Source organism: Neoarius graeffei, chromosome 14, assembly GCF_027579695.1.
Source record: "Neoarius graeffei isolate fNeoGra1 chromosome 14, fNeoGra1.pri, whole genome shotgun sequence".
Taxonomy (NCBI): domain Eukaryota; kingdom Metazoa; phylum Chordata; class Actinopteri; order Siluriformes; family Ariidae; genus Neoarius; species Neoarius graeffei.
In genome coordinates this window covers 25,262,455-25,280,228 of record NC_083582.1, presented here as the reverse complement: position 1 = coordinate 25,280,228, position 17,774 = coordinate 25,262,455, and the positions used below count along the sequence as shown (strand labels likewise).

Below are 17,774 nucleotides of genomic sequence, written 5' to 3'. Positions count from 1 at the left end.
AGTCGCCAGGTCATCACAGGGCTGACACATAGACACACACAACCATTCACACTCACATTCACACCTACGGTCAACTTAGAGTCACCAGTTAACCTAACCTGCATGTCTTTGGACTGTGGGGGAAACCGGAGCACCCGGAGGAAACCCACGCGGACACGGGGAGAACATGCAAACTCCGCACAAAAAGGCCCTCGCCGGCCACGGGGCTCGAACCCGGACCTTCTTGCTGTGAGGCGACAGCGCTAACCACTACACCACCGTGCCGCCCCACTGCCACAATCTGATTTGGAATTCAGCACCATCTGCACTGCTTCTTTGTGTTCCCCAGCACCATCTGCACTGCTTCTTTGTGTTCTACAGCACCGTCTGCACTGTTTCTTTGTGTTCTCCAGCACCATCTTTACTGCTTCTTTGTGTTCTCCAGCACCATCTGCACTGCTTCCTTGTGTTTTCCACCATTGCCTATATTATGCAGCTGTATGGGTCATTCTATGTGAAATCAGTAGAGGCCCCCCCAACTGACCATCTTGGATTTGCTTCATACTTCCTGTAATTGTCATTTTCCCAACAACTAGTGTGTGAAATTTTCAGCCTGTATCTTCTTTTGTTTGTGAGATATTTAGGCTTTAAAAAGGGGTTTGTGGCCTTAATAAATAAGCTTTGCTAAAATCATTGCAAAATTTCAGCACAACTTTAGGGACAGCCATTACCTGAAGGTTAGAGAAGCAGCCTTGGGCCCAAAGAGTTGCCTGTGTGCCCTTAAGCAAGGCACCTAACCCTTGCTCCCTGGGCACTGTAGCATAGCTGCCCACTGCTCTGGGTATGTGTGTATGCTCATTGCTCACTTGTGTGTCGCAGGATGATGTCTCTCTGTATGATTTCATAGGGTCAAACCACCATGAAGGCTCAACATTTCAACTCTCAATGAAACACCCATTCAAGAGGAGCTAAAGAAGAGGATTGAGGAAGCAGATATCCCAGATGGGCTTGGATATTGAAACAGCATGGAAGCAGTTCAGGGATGCCACTTATTCTGCTAGTGTGGATGTCCTGGGCTTTGTCAAATGTAAACATCAAGACTGGTATGATGAAAATGACGACGAGATCTCAGATTTATGAGAGAGGATGCACACCACCCATAAAACCTATATCGCGAGCAGAACATCTGCTGCAAAGAAGTCCTCATACCTCAATGTGAAACACACCGTCCAGAAAAGGCTACACCAGATGAAGGCCTCATGGTGGGATAGAAAGCCCAAGGAGCTTCAGGAAGCTGCTGATAAGCATAACATCAAGCAGTTCTATGAAGGACTCTGGGCAGTTTATGGCCCAAGGTCCAGCGGTAGCTTACCTATTCATACCACAGATGGTGAGACACTTCTCACTGACAAGTCAGACACTGGTTCCTCGTATTCTTCAACACTATCTTCACTACTTACCTGTGTTCTCCAACACCATCTTCATTGCTTCCCCATGTTCTCCAACACCATCTTCATCGCTTCCCCATGGGCTCCAACACCATCCTCATGCTTCCTCGTGTTCAACACCACCCTCAGGAGTTCCCCATGTCACTCAACACCATGTTTATTGCTTCCTCATGGTCCCTGTCACCTGTCCTCACCCCTTCATCATGTTCTCCAAAGCCATCCTATTCTCGCATTTCTTGAGCCACCAAAACAACTTCAGTGCCTTCAAAAAAGCTAATACAAACCAACTGAGTATTTCATAAGTGCAAAGCATAGGGAAAAAGTACATTTTGCTAATAAGTAGAAATCCTGACAGAAGTGCATTCTAAAGAATTAGATTTTGCTTGGCAGTAATGGGCCTTATTTATCAAGCTGAATAATAGAAAGATTTATTTCTCAATTATTTGGAGGCACGTTTACACAAGAACTATGGTAATAATTACTCGTGCTCTTGTGTAAATTTACACATATGGTAAGAAGATCAACTACTATAAATCTCAATTAATCAGCCTTAAAGCGTATAAATTGGATGAGTTACTGTACTTTGAGTTACTCTGTCCAACATTCATGAGGCATTTGCTATAGAAAATAAAATACGAGTTTTCCTGTGTGATATACTTGGTGGCCATGATCACCTGAATATAGTAGATATACTAGTTTACCTTTTCTGTAATTTGACACAAGATTTTGGCTTTTCAGGTGCTGTTTTGCTGTAATAACATGGTAGCCGCTGGGTCTTAAAAGTCTTAAAAAAGTCTTAAATTTAATATTCCAAAATTAAGGCCTTAAAAAGTCTTAAATTGCTTTGCCCAAGTCTTAATTTTTTAAACAAAGGTCTTAAATTTACTCATACTATTCTGTAATGTGAAAACGTGGGTTTTGCGTAACATCAGTGAATTTCTTGGAGTATGCGCGAAGAAAGAAACAATGCTGATACATTTTCGCGCCGGCGCAATCGTTGGAGTCCATGGTGGAGAGGAGACTCCGCGAATCGCAGCATGGGGAAGTGTCGTTTTAATCAGCAGTGGCTTTCAGATGAAAGATATCGTGATTGGGTGAGAGAGGTTCCTGGAAGCGACGTTGAAGCAAGATGCTGTGTTTGTCGAAAGACCTTCAAGTTGTCCACTATAGGTCTGTAGACTTCCCTAGGTGTGGGTGGAGCACAGAGGACGGCAGGACAGAGATCAGGTTCAACAAACAGTTTAATTGTTTCCACTTTTCAGGGGACACAAGAGGTTTTAACCAGACACACGCACACACACACACAGGTGTCTGGTTCGGGAGAGATCTCCTCTGCTCTCGCTCTCCCTCCCTAAATAGGGCGCGGTCCCTGGGAAGACACACAAACACAGGTTAATTGCTCTCAGGTGAAGTGAATCTGCCACTTACCTTCCCCGACTCCGCCCTCCTGTCACAGACCGGTGCTTGACCACGCCCCCGCTGCCACATACCCCCACCGCCCGACTCAGGCCGGGCAGCCGTCCGGCCCGCAGCCGACTCCCCCCCCCCTTGACGGGAGAGGAAGTCCGCCACGACCATCTGCGCCCCCGGCCTGTGGACCACCTTGAAATTAAAGGGTTGGAGCGCCAGATACCAACGGGTGATCCGCGCGTTGGCATCTTTCATGCGGTGGAGCCACTGGAGGGGCGCGTGGTCCGAACAGAGGGTGAAAGAGCGCCCCAGCAGGTAGTACCGGAGGGCGAGGACCGCCCATTTGATCGCCAGGCACTCCTTCTCAATCGTGCTGTAGCGCCCCTCACGCACTGACAGCTTCCGGCTGATGTATAGGACCGGGCGATCCTCCCCCTCCACCTGCTGGGACAAAACGGCCCCCAGCCCTCTGTCCGACGCATCCGTCTGTAACATAAAAGGGAGAGAGAAGTCAGGGGAGTGCAAAAGTGGCCCCCCACACAGTGCAGCCTTTACCTCAGAGAAAGCCCGCTGGCACTGCTCCGTCCACTGGACCGGATCTGGCGCCCCCTTTTTAGTGAGGTCAGTCAGCGGGCTGGTGACGTCCGAATAATTAGGTATAAACCTACGATAGTAGCCAGCCAGCCCCAGGAACTGTCTCACCCCCTTTTTGGTCTTGGGCCTCGGGCAGGCCGCAATCGCTGCTGTCTTATTAATCTGGGGACGCACCTGCCCGTTGCCCAAGTGGAAGCCCAGATACCGTACTTCCACCCGCCCAATCGCACACTTCTTTGGGTTGGCCGTGAGTCCCGCCCGTCTCAGCGACCTAAGGACGGCCCTCAGGTGTCGCAGGTGCCGCTGCCAGTCGTTACTATAAACGATAATGTCGTCCAGGTAGGCGGCCGCATAGGTGGCGTGGGGCCGGAGGACCCGGTCCATCAGCCGCTGAAACGTAGCGGGCGCCCCAAACAGCCCAAACGAAAGTGTGACGAACTGGTGTAAGCCGAACGGTGTGGAAAAGGCCGTTTTCTCCCGGGATAATGGAGTCAAGGGGATCTGCCAATATCCCTTCGTTAAATCCAGTGTCGAGTAAAAGCGAGCCGTGCCTAGTCGATCGAGCAGCTCATCAATGCGAGGCATTGGGTACGCGTCGAATTTAGACACCGCGTTGACTTTTCTATAGTCCACACAGAACCGGACCGAGCCGTCGGCCTTGGGAACCAAGACCACCGGGCTGCTCCAGTCGCTGTGGGACTCCTCGACGATGCCCATTTCGAGCATGGCCTGAAGTTCTTCCCGAACCACCTTTTTTTTGTGTTCGGGTAGTCTATAAGGGCGGCTACGCACTACCACCCCCGGGGGTGTCTCTATGTGGTGTTCTATGAGGTTAGTGCGACCGGGCAGGGGCGAGAACACATCCGAAAACTCGGCTTGCAACTGGGCGACCTCCGTGAGTTGGGTCGGGGAGAGGTGGTCTCCACAGGGGACCGGAGAGGTACATGATGCCAAATTCCCTTTTTGAACCTCCGGCCCCAGCTCCGCCTTCTCCGGAACTACCGACACCAACGCCACGGGGACCTCCTCGTTCCAGAGTTTGAGCAGATTGAGGTGGTAAATCTGTAGCGCCCCACCCCTGTCTGTTCGCCTCACCTCATAGTCGACATCCCCGACTCGCCGTGTGACCTCAAAGGGTCCTTGCCACTTGGCGATTAATTTGGAGCTCGACGTGGGCAAGAGTACGAGTACTTTATCTCCCGGTGTGAACTCTCTAAGGCGCGTACCCTTGTTGTACAGGCGGGCTTGCCGTTCCTGGGCCTGCCGCAAATTCTCCTGAGTTAGGTGGGTGAGCGTGTGGAGTTTTGCGCGCAGGTCCATAACGTACTGAATTTCATTCTTACTCTGTGAAGGTCCCTCCTCCCAATTTTCCCGCAGCACGTCTAGGATGCCGCGCGGCTTACGCCCATATAATAATTCGAACGGGGAGAACCCCGTGGAGGCTTGAGGGACCTCTCGCACTGAGAACAGCAAGGGTTCGAGCCACTTATCCCAATTACGTGCGTCCTCACTTACGAATTTTTTAATGATATTTTTGAGGGTGCGGTTGAACCGTTCTACTAAACCGTCCGTTTGTGGGTGATATACACTGGTGCGGATCGGCTTAATCCCCAATAACCCATACAGTTCGCGTAGTGTTCGTGACATAAACGTAGTGCCTTGATCAGTCAGAATCTCTTTCGGGATTCCAACTCGGGAGATGACGCGGAAGAGTGCCTCTGCAATACTGCGTGCTGAGATATTGCGCAGAGGCACTGCTTCCGGGTATCGCGTTGCATAGTCCACTAGAACTAATATAAAGCGGTACCCTCGTGCTGACCGATCTAATGGCCCGACGAGATCCATCCCAATTCTTTCAAACGGGGTCTCGATTAACGGTAGAGGGCGCAACGGCGCTTTTGGAATGGCCGCTGGATTTACTAACTGGCATTCGCGGCATGCCGTACACCACCTACGGACATCGCCGCGAATCCCCGGCCAATAGAATCGGGCCATTATTCGGGCTAGTGTTTTATCCTGCCCTAAGTGTCCAGCCATGGGATTAAAGTGAGCCGCCTGGAATACTAATTCCCGGCGGCTCTTTGGAATCAAAAGCTGCGTGACTCGCTCTTTAGTTTGAGTGTCCTGCGTCACTCGGTATAATCTATCCTTCATAATCGCGAAGTAGGGGAAGGACGGGGTGGCGTTCGGCTGGAGCGTTTGACCATCGATTACTCTCACTTGGTCAAACGCATGCCGCAGAGTCTCGTCTCGCGACTGCTCCAATGGGAAATCCGCGAGGGATTCCCCAATAGAGAGAGGAGGAGCCGGTGGCTCCTCACCCTGACGCGGAGATGACGTAGACGGCTCCGCGACAGCTGCTCCCGCCAAAACGACACCGGGACCTCCCCCTGTCAACTGGCAGGACCCACTCTCTACTAGGCGCGTCATTAAACCCCGAAATCCCGGCCAATCAGTCCCCAAAATTAACGAGTGGGTAAGGCGAGGATTAACCGCCGCCTTCACTATAAATTTTTCCCCTCTGAAAATAATGTGGACCGACACCAAAGGGTAGCTGTGAACATCCCCGTGCACACACAAAACCTTCACCCCTTGTGCTCCCCCCAATGCCTCGTTTTGAACCAGGCTTTGGCGAATTGAGGTCTGATTACAACCAGAATCCACCAATGCCTGATATGTAGCCCCTTGGATACTCACCGGTATGCGATACGCTCCGGCCCGATCGAGGGCGGCCTCTGGCGCGTCGGGGATCCGAACCACCGCGCCCACTTCCATTGCCGTGCACTGCTGTTGAAGGTGGTCCGGTTCCCCGCAGCGCCAGCAAACCGGCCCGGGCTTCCCCTCTGCACCGGTGCTCTGGGGCTCACTCACCTGAGGTGGGGGAGAGACAGACACAGAAGGGAGACACGGGAGGGCACCGCGGGTGCGGCGGGCCGGCAGGGGTGGTGCCGGCCCCCGCCTCCGCGGTGGGGGAATGGGGCGAGGACGGGACACAGAAGGAGGGGAGAGAGAGAGAGAAAGAGAAGAGGAGAGAAGAGATGTCGACATCCGCTGTCCTGCCGCCGAGACAGCCGCCAGATGATCCTCCGCCAGCTCGACTGCCTGATCCAGCGACGCCGGGCGGTGGCACTGGACCCACTCCGCGGCTCCTGCTGGTAAGCGGGCGATGAACTGTTCCAGTACCACCTGATCGACGATTCCCTCGGCGTCGCGATCTTCGGCCCTCAGCCACCGCCAGCAGGCGTCCCGGAGCTGCTGGCCGAACGCGAACGGGCTGCCGACTTCCTCCATCCGCAGCGCGCGGAAGCGCTGGCGCTGCTGCTCCGGCGTGCGCCCCACGCGCTGAAGGACAGCCCGGCGAAGGTCGGCGTAGGCCAGCCGGCGATCGGCGGGGAGCTGTAGTGCAGCCAGCTGCGCCTCTCCCGTCAGGAGGGGGAGGAGGCGCGCCGCGCGCTGCTCCATCGGCCACCCCGAGGCTTCAGCGACCTGTTCGAATAACGTGAAGAAAGCCTCGGGGTCATCCTGCGGGCCCATCTTAGTTAAGGTGAGGGGAGACGGGCCCGCGGCCGGAGCGCTGGTGGGCCCCGCCGACGCGAGGAGACGCCGGAACGCCTTGCGATCTTCTTGCTGGGCCAGCACCAGGGCATCGAAGCGCCGCTCTTGTTCCTTTCGGAGTGTGATGAGCGCCTGGTGCTGGCTTTGCTGAGCCGTGGCGAGGGCGTGGACCAGGTCGGTGAACGGGGAGGATTCCATGGGGCTGCTGGGTTGGTGCTCCATTTCCCGGGTTTCGGCACCACTGTAGACTTCCCTAGGTGTGGGTGGAGCACAGAGGACGGCAGGACAGAGATCAGGTTCAACAAACAGTTTAATTGTTTCCACTTTTCAGGGGACACAAGAGGTTTTAACCAGACACACGCACACACACACACAGGTGTCTGGTTCGGGAGAGATCTCCTCTGCTCTCGCTCTCCCTCCCTAAATAGGGCGCGGTCCCTGGGAAGACACACAAACACAGGTTAATTGCTCTCAGGTGAAGTGAATCTGCCACTTACCTTCCCCGACTCCGCCCTCCTGTCACAGACCGGTGCTTGACCACGCCCCCGCTGCCACAAGGTCATTTCGCTTTAGAGTCTCACATGAAGAGCTCAAAGCACATTGCATCTGCCCTCCACCGCCACCAGCCCATCGCTCAGTTCTGCACGGTTCAATCTCCGAATGCACCTGGAGTTGACACTAGCACCACTGTCGAACGTCAGCAGCATCAGCCAAGCCAGACATCATCGGCAAGGCTAGCAACAACACAAGGGCCGAGCAGTGGCATGATGGGTGTCGGTGGAACCCAGACACTTCAGGCAGAGGTGCTCTGGATTTTAAAAACAATTACGGAACACCACTCGTACAGCTCGAATGAGGGCATAAGCGAACTCTTTAAGGCTGTGTTCCCAGACTCGGAAGTCGCTACAACATTCTCCTGTGGAAAAAACAAAACGTCTTGCATAACAAATTTCGGTCTTGCTCCTTATATAACAAAGGAGTTGGTCAAAGATGAGGCAAGTGGTGGATTCGTCGTAATGTTCGACGAAAGTCTAAACAAGACAACGAAAAGTAAACAAATGGACCACTCTCCTATCTATCTGTCTCTCTCTCTTACACTCTCTCTCATATATATCTGTCTAACGCTCGCTCTCTCCTGTCTGTCTATCTCCTATCTATCTGTCGGTCTGTCTCTCTCTCTCAACTGTCTACCACTCTGTCTGTCCTATCCATCTATATATCTCACTATTCTATCTATATCTTTTTATCTTTCCTCTCCTCTCTCCTATCTATCTCTTATGTCTGTCTACCACTCTGTGTTATCTATTTATGTTATGCAGTGCGGCGGCACGGTGGTGTAGTGGTTAGCGCTGTCGCCTCACAGCAAGAAGGTCCTGGGTTCGAGCCCCGGGGCCGGCGAGGGCCTTTCTGTGTGGAGTTTGCATGTTCTCCCCGTGTCCGCATGGGTTTCCTCCGGGTGCTCCGGTTTCCCCCACAGTCCAAAGACATGCAGGTTAGGTTAACTGGTGACTCTAAATTGACCGTAGGTGTGAATGTGAGTGTGAATGGTTGTCTGTGTCTATGTGTCAGCCCTGTGATGACCTGCCGACTTGTCCAGGGTGTACCCTGCCTTTCGCCCGTAGTCAGCTGGGATAGGCTCCAGCTTGCCTGCGACCCTGTAGAAGGATAAAGCGGCTAGAGATGATGAGATGAGATTATGCAGTGCTTAATTTGTGAAGTGGGAGGTCCCGGAACGCAGGAGGTGGGTGGGTCCGGCGACTCCAAAAAAAAAAAGGCGGGGGGCGGTTTACTATAACTTTACGCACACATGCCTATTGCATGACATGTATTGCAACAGCACCAGTTATCAAATCCTGGACAACAATGGACAACGCTCAGAATGTTCTCGAAACAGGCACTCAAGTTCACTCTCGCTCTCCACACATACGTTAAGGCAGGGGTCGGGAACCTTTTGGCTGAGAGAGCCATGAAAGCCACATATTTTCCAATACATTTTCATGAGAGCCATATAAAAAGTGACGCTGAATACAACTAAAATGCATTTTTACGTATGACCAACAATTTGAGTGTAATATATTCTTTTTCATAATGAAGATGCTCTTGACATGCTGTCTTCCTCTTGTCCCCCGCTGAATATTTTGACGCAAACGTAGCTTGGCGTGTTTCGAAGTGCCGCTTTATTTCATTGTTTCATCGATGCAATCTTGTCATTGTATAGGCCTATTGGACACAAAGCAGGACCCTCTCACCCCACAAAGGCGAATTCCTCTGTCCATTCCTGTTGAAATGCACGGTAGCCTACCAGTCACCTTTTTTTCCCTTTTCGCCATGTTCTTTGTCAAAAGGCTTTGCTTTGTGGACAGCTAACTGACTTTTTCATTAAATGGAGGTGTACTTCTTGATCTCAATGTGAGCTGATTAATCTGCGAGCCAGATGCAGTCACCAAAAGAGCCACATCTGGCTCCCGAGCCATTGCAGACCCCTGCATTAAGGCAACAACTGGATCAACAATTAACAAATCAAACACAGGTTACAATATATTGATGGCCATAATAAAACACAGCAAAGACTTAATCTTGCTTGTGTATCTGACTGAGATTATAAAGAAAGTAAATAAATAAAACGGTCCTGGCACTTGCACCCACAACGCAGCCCCATAGACCGTAGAACGCACTTGAACAATAGACCTACCACGTGTCGACCGACCCGGCAGTGGCCCCACTTGGCAAAAAAAAATAATAATAATAATAATAATATCAGACATTATGATCTTAGAAAACGCTTTATTGACGAACAGTTACAGACAGTAATATGTCGTGATATTATGTTATAAAATATTTTTTATTAGGCTATATATTAAATTATATATTAAATTTATCTTCTAAAATAACAGACTGTACTTATATCACAACCGGTTTATTTCACCATTGGAGATCAGATCACACAAGACATGAGTTAAATGACTCATTTTAAGGATTTAAGTAGGGTATTTAAAAGCATAACCTAGGATTTAAAGCATATTTCAAGTTTAAAAGCAGTGCCAGCAAACATAAGTGCAATCAATTCAAGTAATAGTTAAGAAATAAAGGGTTTACAAAACAAGTTGGAGAATTCATTTTAAGGATTCAAGTTTTACTATATTCCAAGGATTCAAGTAGCAGCCATAAGTGCAATCGATTCAAGTAATGGGTAAGTAATAACGGGTTTTTAAAAAGTGACGTGAACCATTTTTTCTTTTTCAAGTAACATGGTTAATTCTTTTCTTAAGTAATAACGAGTTGACATGTAACGTTTTTTTTCAGGGCAGCGATCCGCCTACACCCTTCACATAGTCAAGGATTTGTTATGTAACTGGCATTCTTCGCAGGTGGTCGGCAGGTTCAGGATGCACCGGAGCGTGTGTGTGTGTGGTATCACCCAGGTGGGGCGTATTCTGCGGCGGGATAAGGAGAAGTGCCGGGCCATGGTGCAGCTGGAGCGCTATGGAGTGTGTGTGTGTGTGTGTGTGTGTGTGTGTGTGTTGGGTGGAGGAGCATGTGCATTTCTGGAACATCTCGTGAAGGGGCCGCCAGCGGAACAATGTCCTTAAAGATAGAATGAAAGATAAGATAAGCCTTATTTTAGGTCGTTTAGGATCCGGCTGTCCTGGGACTTTGAAAAATTTTAGTAAGCTTTCTTGTTTTTTTGCCATTTTTTCCACAGCGCAAGCTAACGGCTACAAAAAACCCGGTGTTCTATTGAGCAGAAGTATACACCCCATGCCACCCCTTCCCCTTTCGCATAGATTTTGTGGATGTCATAGGAGAGAAATCAACAACAGATGTCAAAATCAAAACCGAACACTAAACAAATTTTTCTTTACTTATTTATTTAATTTATTGTTTGATTTTTTTTTTTCCCTTTGTGATGGTCACGGAGGTGTTCTGATCCATTTAAATAGCTGCCGGAACACCGAATGAAATGAAAATAGCTGCCGGATCCGACAACGGAGGTTACGGATCTTGTTCTGTCATGTTCTGGCTCAAATTAAGCCCTGATATTATGTCTATCGCTCTCTCCTATCAATCTCTTATCCATCTGTATACCTCTTTCCTATCTATCTATTTATCTCATTGTGTCTCTTATCTATCCACCTCCACATCTATGTCTTCCCTCCCTCCCTTGTTTACTAGGAGTATTTACATTTCTTTTTATTCTTCAAAATGTAAAATGGTTGAAGCAAGTTGAATGCTGGGAAACTAAGACAAAGAGTTTGTCTGTTTATCATCTCTGGGTGGATGGTCATAATTAGTTTAGAGACCGTTCTTTAGGCCTTGAGTTGGGGTGGGCCCTCAGTTTGGCTTTTTGACAGGTGAGTGCACACCATTGTACCAATGTATTGGTATGCCAATTGCATTTTTGTGCACCTTTAAGAGACTTTAGGCTTACCTCTTTTCTATCTCTCTCTTCCCATCTATCCCCTCATCTCTTATCTATGCCCCTCTGTATCTCTCTCCCTCCCTCGTTTACAAGGGTACAAAATGTAAAATGGTTGAAGCAAGTGCTGAGAAACCAAGACAAAGAGTTTGTCTGTTTAGAGTGTTGTGAATGTTTTGATATTTTATTTAAAAAAAAATACACCCAGATCACTTTTTTATTTTAAGAATCATCTCTGGGTGCATGGTCATAATTAGTTCAGAGACAGTTCTTTAGGCCTCGAGTTAGGCCCTCAGTTTGGCTTTTTGACTGGTGAGTGTACACCTTTGGCATTAATGTGTTGGTATGCCTATTGCATTTTTGTGTACCTTTAAGGCCATGATGTGGACCCTACGTTGTGCTCCTTTCTTCCAGGTTTAGACTTGTTTTTTTGTCTTGAATGTGAAGATTCGACAAGCAATGCACATAATGACTTTTAAGTATATAACTTTTATAATAAAAGTATTTTTACTTGAAACATTTGTCATTATTGGGAATTTGATCTGGTGTTCTACGACCGCATAATGGGTGCGATGTAGGTCTTAATTCTCATTTAAGTGGTCTTAAAAAGGTCTTAAAAAAGTCTTAAATTTATGGTGGTCAAACCTGAGGAAACCCTGAATAATGTATGTTTTATTTGGCATGCACATATTGTCATTTACGTTTAAGTTTACATAGTTCACATAGTTTGTGACAGGGGAAGAATACATGGCAAAGCCCCAGCTGATTTTCAAACCCTTTGCCTTGGCATAGATTTTTTACACTGGATGCCCTTCCTGATGCAACCCTCCCCAATTTTTCTGGGCTTGGGACCAGCACTAAGTATGCACTGGTTTGTGCAAACCCACTGGCTGGGTATTTTACCTAATCTGCATGTCTTTGAACCATGGGGGAAACCGGAACACCTGGAGGAGTACATGCAAACTCCATACAAATAGGTCCCTCGTCGGCCGTTGGGTTCGAACCCGGAACCTTCTTGCTGTGAGGTGACGGTGCTAACCACTACACCACACCTGTTTGAGAGCAAATAGTAAATAATAAAAATACAGTAAATAGCCCTATTCTACAACTGTAGTAATCCATATTATGTCAAGTATCGCTCAACTAAGTAAAGAGAAATGATAGTCCATTGTTACTTTAAGACATGAAGTGAATTTTATTAATAAAAAGAAAAACCATTAACTTAGAAGGCGTGTCCAAACTTTTCACTGGTAATGTAAGTTTATTAATGTATCAAACTTACAAGACTAGAAATTGTGCTAACATTTCACTAATACTAAATCAGTCATCTAAAACACGAAAGTCCTACAAAATCAATATATCATGATAACTGGTGAAAAGGGAAAAGGTTAATTATATGTCCAACTGATTATTTTAAAGTAACTTTAGCTTGAGGTTTTTTTTGTTTGTTTGTTAACGTAATCCAATTTGTGACAGTGTACAGTACAAGTGAACATTTCAATAATGGAACATGGTGCCAAATCTGAAGCCATGGGCACAAAAGGGCTTAAATACGCAAGGAGAAACAAACAGAGGAAAATCATTGGTTAAATACAATGAGGAACAGGTGAAAACAAAGCAGACAATGACCATAGAAACAGAATAAGGTGAGGGGCAGAAACAGAGACACAAGGAACATGGTTACGTAAACAAACAGTATATGGGTAAATACAAAAAAACCCCACCCAAAACCGTGTTTGATGCCTTAATAAATATAGTTTGGTTCAAGGTACCAACTTCACATTTATCACATATTTACATTTACAACCCCGATTCCAAAAAAGTTGGGACAAAGTACAAATTGTAAATAAAAACGGAATGCAATGATGTGGAAGTTTCAAAATTCCATATTTTATTCAGAATAGAACATAGATGACATATCAAATGTTTAAACTGAGAAAATGTATCATTTAAAGAGAAAAATTAGGTGATTTTAAATTTCATGACAACAACACATCTCAAAAAAGTTGGGACAAGGCCATGTTTACCACTGTGAGACATCCCCTTTTCTCTTTACAACAGTCTGTAAACGTCTGGGGACTGAGGAGACAAGTTGCTCAAGTTTAGGGATAGGAATGTTAACCCATTCTTGTCTAATGTAGGATTCTAGTTGCTCAACTGTCTTAGGTCTTTTTTGTCGTATCTTCCGTTTTATGATGCACCAAATGTTTTCTATGGGTGAAAGATCTGGACTGCAGGCTGGCCAGTTCAGTACCCGGACCCTTCTTCTACGCAGCCATGATGCTGTAATTGATGCAGTATGTGGTTTGGCATTGTCATGTTGGAAAATGCAAGGTCTTCCCTGAAAGAGCCGTCATCTGGATGGGAGCATATGTTGCTCTAGAACCTGGATATACCTTTCAGCATTGATGATGTCTTTCCAGATGTGTAAGCTGCCCATGCCACACGCACTAATGCAACCCCATACCATCAGAGATGCAGGCTTCTGAACTGAGCGCTGATAACAACTTGGGTCGTCCTTCTCCTCTTTAGTCCGAATGACACGGCGTCCCTGATTTCCATAAAGAACTTCAAATTTTGATTCATCTGACCACAGAACAGTTTTCCACTTTGCCACAGCCCATTTTAAATGAGCCTTGGCCCAGAGAAGACGTCTGCGCTTCTGGATCATGTTTAGATACAGCTTCTTCTTTGAACTATAGAGTTTTAGCTGGCAACGGCGGATGGCACGGTGAATTGTGTTCACAGATAATGTTCTCTGGAAATATTCCTGAGCCCATTTTATGATTTCCAATACAGAAGCATGCCTGTATGTGATGCAGTGCCGTCTAAGGGCCCGAAGATCACGGGCACCCAGTATGGTTTTCCGGCCTTGACCCTTACGCACAGTGATTCTTCCAGGTTCTCTGAATCTTTTGATGATATTATGCACTGTAAACGATGATATGTTCAAACTCTTTGCAATTTTACACTGTCGAACTCCTTTCTGATATTGCTCCACTATTTGTCGGTGCAGAATTAGGGCGATTGGTGATCCTCTTCCCATCTTTACTTCTGAGAGCCGCTGCCACTCCAAGATGCTCTTTTTATACCCAGTCATGTTAATGACCTATTGCCAGTTGACCTAATGAGTTGCAATTTGGTCCTCCAGCTGTTCCTTTTTTGTACCTTTAACTTTTCCAACCTCTTATTGCCCCGTCCCAACTTTTTTGAGATGTGTTGCTGTCATGAAATTTCAAATGAGCCAGTATTTGGCATGAAATTTCAAAATGTCTCACTTTCGACATTTGATATGTTGTCTATGTTCTATTGTGAATACAATATCAGTTTTTGAGATTTGTAAATTATTGCATTCTGTTTTTATTTACAATTTGTACTTTGTCCCAACTTTTTTGGAATCGGGGTTGTATTATATTTATATATTTCCTAATTCAAACATGTGCTTTCCAGTGGTATAATTGTTTTTATGACAGTCTGAAAGAATTCAGAATTTCTGATTTACAAGGTATTATATTTCACACCTATATTTCTACTGCATATTGACCATGTATGACAAAATACATGGTCAATATGCAGTAGAAATATAGGTGTGAAATATAATACCTTGTAAATCAGAAATTCTGAATTCTTTCAGACTTGCTCAATACAACTAATAACATACATGAACAACTATAACATGAGTATTATATATAAAATTTAAAAGCTCTGATGTGGTTCAGTGTGAAGATATAGTGGTTCCAAAACACAAAATAATTCATTGTACAATTTTCAGCAAGCCATAACTTGGCCAATGTTTTTAAAAGTTAAAGGCATTTAATAGTGTAGAACATCCTTGAAAATTTCAAACATCCAGGATGGATAGTTCAAAAGTAATAACTTAATGGAACTTTGCAACGTTAGGAACACTAGTTTATTAGGGCCATGACCCCATTTTTAAAGGCTAAATATCTCAGAAACTAAAGAAGATACAAACCAAACAATTTTGCACACTAGATTTTGGGTAAAATTATGTTATTTACAGAAAGTATGAACCAAATCCAAGATGGTCAACCTGGAAAAGTTTCTAGTATCTGTTAATTTGACATGGAATTACCTTTATATTCGGTATGATTAGTCCATGTTTTTTGTGTCCATGTGCATGCAGGTTGGGAGAGCCAGCTACTTGAGACAGGATTCCTTGGTATTTTTCTGTGTCCTTTATGGAGTCTTGCACAGATTCCCCGTCACTGCCCAACTTCTCTCATCTCCATCTGGTCTTTCCGCTGGCTCATAGTGAGAATCATGCTTGGGGCAGTAAGTACTGCACACACATTTATAACATATGATGACATTCAGGCATTACACTTCTGAAATTTATGTTTTAAAATCGGTTTTATTTTCCTCATACTATACCTACTAGCACTTCTTTGTGCTATAATCTGTAGTAAATTACTCCATGTCTAAATTAAAATTTGTATATTTAATTCACATGGAACATTGTGCATCATCAGACAAGTTCCATTTCAAGGCAATTTCCTGATTAGATTAGATTAGATTCAACTTTATTGTCATTGCACATGTCACAGGTACAAGGCAACAAAATGCAGATTGCATCTAACCAGAAGTGCATAGCAATAAATAACATGTGTAATATACATAATTATAAATATAAAATGTACAGGAATTACAGGGTATGGAATGGTGTAATGATATGATAGATATTTACAGTATGTTCAAAATGTGCAGTATGAATGAACTGTAGTGCAATGGTATGATATATAGATATTTGCAGTATGCACAAAACATGGTATGAATAAACAGTAGTGCAAATAGTGATAGTGCAATGAAGTCAGTTCAAGTCAATTCAGTTTGTTGGGGGGGGGGTTGTTGATGAGTGTGTGGGTGTGTGTGGGGGGGGCCTGGGGGGCAGAGTTCAGTAGTGAGACAGCTGAAGGAAAAAAACTGTTCCTGAACCTGGTGGTTTTGGTTTTGATCAAGGTAGGTAAGAAATATTGTAGAGCCCCAGTCACAGTCAGCCTTGACAACTATAGTGGCCACTTTAGTCTTGTGTATTTTGCTAAATTCCAATATTAATACAACCCTAATTCCATAAATTTGGGACACTGTGTAAAATGTAAATAAAAAACAGAATATAACAATTTGCAAATCTTGGAAACCCTATATTTAATTGAAAATAGTATAAAAACAACATAAATGTTGAAACTGAGAAATTTTATTGTGTTTTGAAAAATATACGCTCATTTTGAATTTGATATAAGCAACTCATTTCAAAAAGTTGGGACATGGGCAACAAAAGACTGGAGAAGTTGTGTAATGCTAAAAATAAATAAAAATTAAAATTAAAAAAAGGTAATTTCAGTCATTGGGTATAAAGAAGAGCATCCCAGAGAGGCTGAGTCTCTCAGAAGTAAAAATGGGGAGGGGTTCACCACGCTGTGAAAGACTGGGCATACAGTGCAACAATTTAAGAATAATATTCCTCAATGTAAAACTGCAAAGAATTTGGGGATCACATCATCTGTGGTACATAATATCATTAAAATATTCAGAGAATCTGGAGAAATCTCTGTATGCAAGAGACAAGGCTGAAAACTGACATTGGATGCCTGTGATCTTCAGGCTCTCAGGCGACACTGCATTAAAAGCAGACTGTACTGGAAATCACTGTATGGGCTCAGGAACACTTCAGAAAAACATTGTTTATGAAAACAGTTCATTACTGTATCCACAAATCAAGTTAAAACCAAATATAAACAATATCCAGAAACACCGCCACCTTCTCTGGGCCCAAGCTCTTTTATGATGGACTGAGGCAAAGTAGAAAATTGTCCTGAGGTCTGATGAATCAAAAGTAGAAATTCATTTTAGAAATCATGGACACTATGTCCTCCAGGCTCCTCCATGAGGAGAGGGACCATCCAGCTTGTTATCAGTGCACAGTTCAAAAGCCAGCATCTGTGATGGTATGAGGGTGCATTAGTGCACATGACATGGGTAGCTTATACATCTGGGAAGGCATCATGAATGCTGAATGATATATACACGTTTCAGAGCAATATGCTGCCACCCAGACAAAATATTTTTCAGGGACAGCTTTCCTTCTTTTAGCAAGACAATGCCAAATTGCTTTCTGCACATATTAAAACTGCATGGCTCCATAGTTGTTAGGGTTTTGCTGGGATTCAAACCTGGTTCGCTGGTGTGATAATCCAGCAAACCCCCACTAGGCCACCAGGGGGATGACTCAAATGCAGAGGCGTGAGGCGGAAGTAGAAAAAGTATCAAAAGATTTATTTACAATATATACACGCAAAAAATCCCAAAAGTATAATCCAAAACGCTCAGAAGATATAAGGGAAAAAATAAAAAAT

At 45.5% G+C, this 17,774-nt stretch overlaps 1 protein-coding gene across 4 annotated transcripts in view; it reads left to right on the top strand.

Moving 5' to 3' along the window:
- Positions 1-17,774, top strand: part of lmf1 (lipase maturation factor 1) — a 136,908-nt gene that overhangs the window by 48,721 nt on the left and 70,413 nt on the right. For all 4 annotated transcript variants that reach the window (XM_060939469.1, XM_060939468.1, XM_060939471.1 and 1 more), the window contains one exon: positions 15,548-15,696. In XM_060939469.1, coding sequence (XP_060795452.1) covers positions 15,548-15,696 — 149 coding nt within the window. The remainder of the gene's footprint in view (positions 1-15,547; positions 15,697-17,774) is intronic.